The sequence below is a fragment of the Amia ocellicauda genome, chromosome 17 (assembly GCF_036373705.1).
Source record: "Amia ocellicauda isolate fAmiCal2 chromosome 17, fAmiCal2.hap1, whole genome shotgun sequence".
Taxonomy (NCBI): Eukaryota; Metazoa; Chordata; class Actinopteri; order Amiiformes; family Amiidae; genus Amia; species Amia ocellicauda.
In genome coordinates, this window is record NC_089866.1 from 22,346,856 (window position 1) to 22,357,078 (window position 10,223).

At 37.4% G+C, this 10,223-nt stretch overlaps 1 protein-coding gene across 1 annotated transcript in view; it reads left to right on the plus strand.

Annotated features, from left to right (window-relative positions):
* slc15a4 (solute carrier family 15 member 4) overlaps nucleotides 1-9,750 on the plus strand; it is a 39,092-nt gene extending 29,342 nt beyond the window's left edge. The window contains exon 10 of the mRNA XM_066690168.1: nucleotides 7,785-9,750. Within this exon, the coding sequence (XP_066546265.1) occupies nucleotides 7,785-7,936 (152 nt within the window). The 3' untranslated portion in view covers nucleotides 7,937-9,750. The remainder of the gene's footprint in view (nucleotides 1-7,784) is intronic.
* Nucleotides 9,751-10,223: the final 473 nt, after the last annotated feature.

Consider the following 10,223-nt stretch of genomic DNA (forward strand, 5'->3'; position numbering starts at 1 on the left):
GTTATTTCAGTCAAAGTTGCTCTTCTATCAGCTTGAATCAGTCGGCCCATTCTCCTCTGACCTCTAGCATCAACAAGGCATTTTCGCCCACAGGACTGCCGCATACTGGATGTTTTTCCCTTTTCACACCATTCTTTGTAAACCCTAGAAATGGTTGTGCGTGAAAATCCCAGTAACTGAGCAGATTGTGAAATTCCTGGCACCAACTAATGGCACCAACAACCATGCCACGCTCAAAATTGCTTAAATCACCTTTCTTTCCCATTCAGACATTCAGTTTGGAGTTCAGGAGATTGTCTTGACCAGGACCACACCCCTAAATGCATTGAAGCAACTGCCATGTGATTGGTTGGTTAGATAATTGCATTAATGAGAAATTGAACAGGTGTTCCTAATAATCCTTTAGGTGACTGTACTTTTACCTGTGAGTTATGTAAACACTTGAAACAATACATAATGAAGTACAGTGATGCATTCATGGCTGGATCTTGCCTCTTTAATATGTTTCTTTTGCAACAGTTTATTCATTGTGTATGCTTGTTTCTTTATCCTGAAAAGTATTACCTGGCATATAAACATAAGCAAAAAAAATAAAAAAAATTATCCAGCCAAGAATTCATCTAATTGTTCTCCGTTAGTTAATACTGTTGCTGCAATTTTGCACAGCGCATCAGCCCAGTGGGGGTTAGTCTGTACAGCAATTTTGTGATAAATTAAGTCTCATCATGAAATCTCTTAATAGCTCAGACAGAGTTCAAGGTAACGGGACATTAGCGAAGAAAATAAAGGATTTGCTACACTCAATTTCTGTTTTAGATAATAGTCTTCTTGAGTATCGATTGAGTTGCAGTTTTCTTCTGCTCAGCGTTTGCTTCTGAAATACCTGTCAAATATTTATGGTGTTCATTAATGGTTTTACTGCGAGTCCTTGTTTTGTCTTTTGCTGCCATAATTACCCTGCTTTTAAAGTACTTTATAGCCCAGCAAGGCCACAGTGTGGGAGGCCGACAGATAATAAAATTAAAATCGGATCATTAGAAAATGAAAACGATGCACAATTTTTACGTAGAATTCATGAACCTGGATGTAAAACATTTTTTCTGTTTTTGTTTGTCAGGTATCTCAACTTCTCATACTCATTCATAATATTGTGCCAAGAATGAAATAACAGCAGTTGATTAGCTAGATTATTTTATATGTTTATCTTTACATTTTTCGTGGAGAACTCCTCTGATAGGAAATGCTTAAATACTGTAATTATGGTGCCAGCAGTAATGGTTCCCCCATATTGTTTCCTGACTGTGCAGCAGTTACTTATTTGAAATGCGACCAAGAACCCACCATGTTTATTACCACCCCGCTGAGCACATTGTTTTATTTCATATGAATAATTCAGAGGGGGGGCTGTTGGAATGTTCTTTGGTCTCTCACTTAAACATTAATCAGCTTCCAGCTTTGAAGAAGGGATGTAAAATGGGAGGGAGATAATCTGCACACTAAAAAGGGGTGAAGGGTTATGAAAGAATACATTAAAAGATCTGTATACAACCTTGTAATACTGCATGTCTCCACCGACTACACATGTCGGCTAGGTTTTTGAAATCTGCTTTTGAAGGTTCTGGAAAAAAGTTTTTTATAAAGGTTAATGAAATAAGCTTATTGGAATTGTATTCTAAGGTGTTGAAGTGGAAAATCTAGGTGGAACTTGCCTCATGTTACTGTATATAGAAAGAGCAGTACTGACTGTACACATTATATTTTGCACAACAGGTCCTGAAAGTCTGTTTTAATGCCTTGCTGCAAATGTAAAATGCAAACCACATAACTGATCTGCTGATTTGAGCATTGCAGTTTCTGATTAAATGTGCAGGTTTTCCTACTACAAGACACTGCAATCATTAGTATACATTTTACACCATGCAAGTCTTATGCTGCACTACAAAGTGAAGCTCACTGACAGCTATTCATGGTAACTCTGTTCAGATTGATTCCCCCTCTTGCTGTTTATAGTAATATCTGTTTGTCATCTAAATGTTTTGTTAGATTTATAGAAAATTGTTTCCAATCACACCAGCTCTCCTTAGTGCTCTGATATTGCAGTTCCATGTGGTGTGATCTGAAGATGTATGAAATGGTTGAATCCCTTTGCTATGTGTTAAGCATCGGGATTGATCATTTTGATGGTATTTTAAGGTCCACGCTGTATGATTTAATGGACAGTTCTCTAAACCCTTCCCATTTCTTTTTTTGTCCGTTTCCTTAACAAACACACCGACTGAAATCACACTTTCCCAGGGGGCATTCTTTGTCTTTACCTAGAAAAGTGCTGCTGTCTGGCCCATAGCATCCAGCCCCAAAGTGTCACAGTACACCGGTGCGCAGTCCCCTGCAGTTGTTCAGATGGCTATTTACGTTTAAGTGTGAATATATTTTGCTTGTTCCCACCTTAAATTTATCACCTGCTGTGAAAAACTGTGCCGTATGTTGTTTCAATTTGCAAGACCGAGAGAATGCCATTACACCCAGGAAACAGAAATCCCTAACTTGCTTTATGGGCAGACAAGGAGAGGGAGGAAAACATGTTTTTTAAGATGCAAATTGAATCTTCACTGCTGAGGTTTGGTAAATTTTTTTCCATGAAGATAAAATGTTGTGGTCGGTGTATTTTTTTTAATTTTTTTTTTTTTTAACTTTCCTCTAAAAAGTTTCAGCAATTTCCCAACTAGATGTGATAGATTTTCAGAAGTAGCTGGGAAACTGCAGTTTTCTGTGTTTTATTTTCTGAGGGAAACCTAAGGCCAAGAATGGAGCACCACCTTCTATACAAAGCACATAACAGCCATAACATTATGACCACCTGCCTAATATTATGTAGGTCCCCCTGACCCGTCGAGGCATGGACTCCACTAGACCTCTGAAGGTGTGCTGTGGTATCTGGCACCAAGACGTTAGCAGCAGATCCTTTAAGTCCTGTAAGTTGCGAGGTGGGGCCTCCATGGATCGGACTTGTTTGGCCAGCACATCCCACAGATGCTCGATTGGATTGAGATCTGGGGAATTTTGAGGCCAAGTCAACACCTTGAACTCGTGATTCATCAGACCAGGCCACCTTGTTCCATTGCTCCGTGGTCCAGTTCTGATGCTCATGTGCCCATTGTAGGCGCTTTCGGCAGTGGACAGGGGTCAGCATGGGCACCCTGACTGGTCTGCGGCTACACAGCCCCATACGCAACAAACTGCGATGCACTGTGTGTTCTGACACCTTTCTATCAGAACCAGTATGAACTTTTTCAGCAATTTGACCTACTCTAGCCCGTCTATTGGATCGGACCACACGGGCCAGCCTTCGCTCCCCACGTGCATCAATGAGCCTTGGCCGCTCATGACCCTGTCGCCGGTTCACCGCTTTTCCTTCCTTGGACCACTTTTGATAGGTACTGACCACTGCAGACCAGGAACACCCCACAAGAGCTGCAGTTTTGGAGATGCTCTGACCCAAAGTCACTCAGATCCTTACTCTTGCCCATTTTTCATGCTTCTAACACATCAACTTTGAGGACAAAATGTTCACTTGCTGCCTAATATATCCCACCCACTGACACCCCAGGTGCCATGATAAGATTATTGGTGTAATTCACTTCACCTGTCAGTGGTCATAATGTTATGGCTGATCGGTGTATTTACATATGGAAACTCAGCTGATGAATCCTTAGGCTTTAACTTTTAATTATATACCTTTAATAGAATGTCTATTTAAAGAGAAGTATGCAATTTTGAATTACCATCTTTAACCTACTTAAGGTACTGCAAGATAAGTCAAAATATGTCAGGTGAACTCACTGTGTGACATTTTTCTGTCTTTCTCAGACTACTTTTCCAGTGAACCGAGTGGTAGCAGTTGTGCTCCCAGCGCCTATCAGAAAGATGCTTGGTTGAATTAAATAAAGCTGCAGTTTAGTAGGGACAGGGGTTTTGGGTTAAAAGAAAAGGAAATGAAGTGACACACATGGCATTCTTTTTTAAATAGGTTTTCCATCCCATACAGTTTCTTATCTCAAAGTGAATTAAAAACGTTAATTACAAACTGGTATCAGGGTTTACTTTTTCATTGTATGTTTATTTTGATTATTATTATTAGTCCCCCTCCCAAAACGAGCCTTGATGATTGTCCGATGGCATATAATAAATTGAAAGGAATGGAATGGACTGTACAAAATACATTTTATTGACCTTAGGTTGTTTTATAATGCTAAAAGACGGATGCATCTCCCATCCATTAAGTCTTTGAGTGCTGAGGTCTGCTCACCAGAAGAATATAAGTGTTTTCAGGCAATAGAAATGTTGTCTGTGATTCTGAGAAACTCATTTCCACAGAAAAAGCTAAAGATGTATAAAGCAGGGAAAGGTCCAAATTGTTTTTAGATTGAAATATATGTAGATTAAACTTTAAAATGGTTCTCTCTCTTTCTCTTTAGAGAAAAGCAGAAAACCAGATGGGGAAAATGGAAGGAGGCTTGCTGCCCCTCATGGTTTAGTCTATTATGAAGGAAGTGACAGTTATAAGAGTTATTTTCCCTTCTGAGTATCAAGAAAATTGTGTTAATGCTTTGTGTATTCCTATGATTATGGTACACTCAGTAGAAAAACATCCATAAATAATATATTTCATGCATATTAGCACTTAGCTGCAAGATGGGTTTGAAATGTATGTATGTGTTGCTAAAATTGATCAAAATAAGCTCAGTCCAGGAGATGTTTAGTTGTGATACAGTGCAAATATTACCACAAACCAAATCACTTATTTTGTATAGGAAAAAATGATAGTTCTATCAAGTGTGCTATTGTTATGCTTATGTGGAGGTGAAGTTTTATTAAATGTAATGTATATCCTAGTTAACCTCCATTCAAGTAATTATACTGCAAAACATTCCAGTGCTGTAGCCTCCAAGTCATGGGTGATTTTTTACATGTATTTTTAGGTGGTTATTCATTGAGATAAAGTAATATTTAAAAAGTAGCAATCTCTTAAATAATTGACTCTATTATTCTCTGGTGGCAGAGAGAGAATGCACTTCTCAAACAATCTATCGCAGATGTGTTTGCTTTATAATGATTTCACTTTCTAACTGCATTAATATTCACAATATGTCTGCTCCTCGAGACCAAATCCAAACTTTAACCTACCCATGAATTGCAAATGACAGACCTATACCATATCGCAAGTTTATTTTGCAAGTAGCAGAAAGTGGCTTCTGACAATAAATTGTACTTCGATTGGGTTAAAGTTTGTAATTTATGATTTATGAGTTGTTCAAAGAATTGATTTGTTCTAGGCCTCTGTTATGTTTAGGTTCATTTTATTATAATTTTAATAAAGTTGTCAGACTGTTTTTTTCAAGTCTGGGATTCAGAAATAATACTAATTTAGAGATTTATTGGCAGCATAGGGGCACGTTGGTTAGCGCTGCTGCCTCACAGCTCCAGGGGTCCTGGGTTCGAGTCCCATCTGTGTGGAGTTTGCATGTTCTCCCCGTGTCAGCATTAGTTTCCTCCGGGCACTCCGGTTGCCTCCCACCATCCAAAGACATGCAGGTTAGGTTAATTGGCCATGCTAAATTGACCTGTAGGTATGTATGTGTATGCGTGTGTGTGAGTTTGTTGCCCAGCGATGGCCTGGCATCCCGTCCTGGTTGTATTCCTGCCTTGCGCCCTATGCTTGTGCCTGGTTCGGCTCCGGCTTCCCCACGACCCTCACCTGGATAAGCGGTTTGTGAAAATGGATGTATGGATGGATAGAGTGTTTTTGTGTTTTTTAAGTAAAAGTTAGATTTTAAATCCCTGGTCAAACTCCAACATCCTGGACAGATGGGTTTGTACTGTTTGCACTATTAACTAATTATTTTCATGATTGTATTGGTTTGTTTATTTATTTTCTTGGTTAATGTATTAATCGGAGCTGTATTGAGAAAATAGGTCACGGATGCTGTGTGGAATGTAGACTAATGGAACTCTACTCTTGGGGGCGTCGTCTTTAATGTATTGAATTTCAGTAGAAACAAGCAGGAATTATTTAAAATTGAAATTTTGAGAATTTAGACATTGGACAAGCTTATGTCTTACGGCTCACATTTATTTCTTGACCTGCCGCTGCTCTCGTGCTGCACCTGAATATTTTCCAGGAACGCTGAGCCCCATGCGACCCCTTCCCTAGAGGGAGTAATATAATTGGATGCCTCGGTCTCTGAGCCCGAGATCCTTCAAACCATTCTTAACCAACACTGAGAAATGACAGCATCTCAGTGGAATTTCCCCTTATCCAATTATAAACTGCATCTTACCTTGTTTTAAGTTCCTCTCCTTGTTCTCTCTCATGCATTGAGACTTTACTATATTCTGTTAAATGAATGCAATACAAAAAGATCAAGAAATGAATGCTTCCATGTGGAGTTGACTGGGGTAAGGCATACTATGTTGTTTTTAGTTTTCGCAAGTATCATGAGATCTTTTTTATGATTTAAACTAGTTTATTCGTGTGAAATCTTTTAAAATCATTTAAAATGTTTTTTTTGTTTTTTTTTGGTACGTGTGGATAAACAATAAAACGGTATAATCTAATTTAAATGTACCAAATTGGACAAGGATAATAACCATTTCTCATTCCAACAGTTATGAAATAGTTACAAGTGAGGGATTTGAAGCTACTCTCAGCTTCTTCCTTTTTTTTTTTCCATTTCATGTGAAATTCTAGTGGAAATATTTCGTTTAGCATTCTGTACAAGACATCTGGTGATAAGAGTCTTGAAATCTTCCCAGTTGCCCTGCCTGCTCACAAAAGTCAAAACCCTTGCAGTGGTGTGAGGGGGAAAAAATGCATATGCTAATCCGCGAATGAGTTATGTTGATAATATTGAAAAGCAGTGATAGATGGTGATCTCTGCCTGGCTTGTTTGGTTTTCCAATGTGCCCGTTCTCCCGTCTGTCAGCATTGATATCTTTCTGTCAGAAGTTGGTGACTTTGAGGATTCAATAAAAAGATCTGAGGTCACCAAACTCTGGAAGTTGCACAAAGCAGGCCAGAGCTCTGCCATCTGCATTTCTAATAATCGCTAGTTATCGTGCTTTTGGTGTGTATGTTCAGATTTTTTTTTTTTTTCCTTTCTTTACTTTTTTTGTCTTGAACATCTTCTGTAGTTTGCTTTGGTCTTAACGCACACATTACAGAAATAAAACTGCTCTTTTAATCCTACCAAGTCAGATGTGGGGCTTATAGTGGAAAGCACAACAAAAGCTGGAGCTCCCAAGTTCTCATTGCTTTTACATCCCTCCAAGGAAACAACTGCTCCCTTAATCCCACAGAAAAGGGTTCCCTCCACCTCGGAGTGGTTGAAAGCTCAGACGTTGGCATGTGTATCTGATACTTCAGTTCTCTCTATAGCACAGCTTCACTCGCCTCCTTCAGTGTGCAACTAAGGAGCCAGATGGCATTTTTCAAGTTTTTGGGTGTTTTTCTCTCTCCAAAGGAGCAGATCTGCAGTTTAATACAGAAAGTGTTCCTTTGTTAGGAAGTACTTCTTTAAACTAGGGGCTAAAGAATAGTGTAGTATTGTTTTTATTTTCATGTGAGGGTAAAGAGTAGGAAACTGCCTCAAAGGCCTCTAACATGAAGTTGATGAATTGTTTTCATTTGTTTTCAAATGGTGGTGGTATTTTTGACTAATGTCTTTGCTCTCTCCTCTCTCTCCCATCTTTTCTCTACTCTCTTCTTTCCTCTTTTTTCTCTCCAGGTAACATCAATGGTTGTTCTTTGAATTACTACTTTTTCTTGCTAGCGGGGATCCAGGGAGTAACCCTGCTGCTCTTCTTGATTGTGTCAGTCAAGTATGACAAGCAGAAGAACCGATCAGGCGTACAACGGCAAAATGCTGCATCTTCGTGACCGTGTAGTAATGAGCTGAATCGTTTGTAGCTGTCCTGGAATGCTAAAAGTGCCGCCCCCTCGGCCTCGCCCTGGTTTATTAGCATTACAAATTTTACACATTGTATTTGTAACCATTTTCTTTCATGATTGTGTGTGTGGAGTGAAGGGGAGGTTCCTTTTAACATGCAGGTAATTGGTTTGCTTTCATTATGTGAATTTTAATGTGCACTTTATTGGTTGCTCGATTTAAATTACACAAGCTTAAATCAGAAGCTTTAAGGAATTCCACAACAATGGCTTCTGTTTGGTGGTATTCTTTTTTCTTCTTTTTTTAGCTTCTTTAAAAATACGTTGAGTTGCCATTCACATGCAAGTTACTGATGTGAAGCTAAAAATACATTTAGCACATCCTCTGAGACATTAAGGTTTACAACGTGTACCTGCAGCCTTATAATAAGTATGTTGTTCATTGTGAAAGACATTCTTCACAATGAACTAAAGTTTTTTATTTTATTTTGTTTCCCTCATGTTATGATCGGATTATTAATGGCTCATATGTAGATCATGGAACTGTTGTATTCTGTACTGTGCATTAAGATGGATTTAAAAACTTTACTAATTGTATCTGTTACATGTGCCTTTGCCTCTGTTTTGCTGGGTGTTTTGATTGTATTGTTATATTGATTTCTACTATTGGTATATGCAAAGAAGCAAAGATTTTAAATCTGTATGGGCACCATCAACTGCCTTTAAAAAAAAAAAAAAAAAAAAAAAAAAAAAAAAATCTGAACTCCAAAGCTGTGGGCATTTCTTATTTTTGTGTTTGTGTGTTTATTGCTCACACTCAGTTTAAATAATGACAAATCACTTTCTCAGACTGGAGTCTCTGGCCTTCCCTTAACATGACTCTTACATTGTGTGAATACTGTCCAGGGGGGCTAAGCTTAAACCTGAAAGTCTATTGTTTAAAAGCACTCCATAAATACTTAAACCAGTGAAGACATCAATAAATTCAGATCCTTCCTATATATATATATTTATCAGATTATGTGCCCCATGAGCAAATTAAATTATGATTATGCAAATTAATTGGCTTCTTGCAGGTCTTAAGTCATTGAATTTTAACAAATTATATTATTAATGACTTGCACTGACAAGTGTGTTAAAACCACATTACTAAAGCAAACTTTGGAAAGTGATCGTTCTGTAGAGCAGACTTGCAAAAGTGAAAATTCATTATTGAATGTCAATTACAGTGCATTACAGGTTGGTGATCATTAGACTTTATTTGCCATTAAAATGTTTACATATTTACAAGTTGATTTTGGATTGGTAGATGACTTTTCTATTTTAAAATGCAATTTGCTGCATACTTGTGAACCACTTTTTTTATCTGGGGTATCTTCAAGCAAGGTGGTCTTGATTTACATTTTACAATATTATTTTTTCTGAAGACTTTTTTTTTTTTTTAAACAAGACTTTATTTTCCTAATTTGTCAGTATTTATAGTGGATTATCCTTAGCTGAACTGTTAAATACTTCATTGCATATTTCATATGAAATAGTCTTTGTTGTTGTTGTTGTTGTGGTTGTGCTTGATTTGTTAAAACCATGGTTCTTACACTAACCAACAAGCTTGCATTTCTGTCTTTGTATCAGATATGTATTTGCATTATTTTTTTGTGAAAATGTAGGGTTTTGACAAGGATGTAGACTTCTGAAAGGCTCTTTCATATTTCATTACCATTTTAATATAATATGAAGAAATGCAAGAGTTGTCTCAGTTTTTCATTCTCTTTTCTTTTGTTAATAAAATAATGTACTTAATGCCACATTGCAATTATTTATTTATAGTTTGTTCATTTGTTTTCTGTTCCTTCTTGCATTTTAAAATAATACAATGCTAAGAAAGTATGTGGAAGTGTTTCGTCACAAGCCAAAGCTGATTCAAACTAGCTGCAGGACAAGGCTTTAATGTGGCCTCTGTACCAGCAGAGGGTGTATTCTGCAGGTTGAATATGATTTTCTAAAGGTAATTAGCCTTAGGTTATGTACTTTTATGTTTGAGTTCTTATCCTGAAAAACACATTTTTTATTTCCATCAGCCCCCCAAAAAATATTAAATGTATGAAGTGTTCATTTATTGAAATTAAGTATTTCATTTTAAATTTAACATAACATTTAGAGCAAGAAATATAAATAAAAATTCTGCATAAGTGTAAATATATGCCACGTTTTTGTGTGTGTATGTGTCTCTCCCTCACTCTCGCATATACACACACTAATATATGTAGTGTGTGTTTGT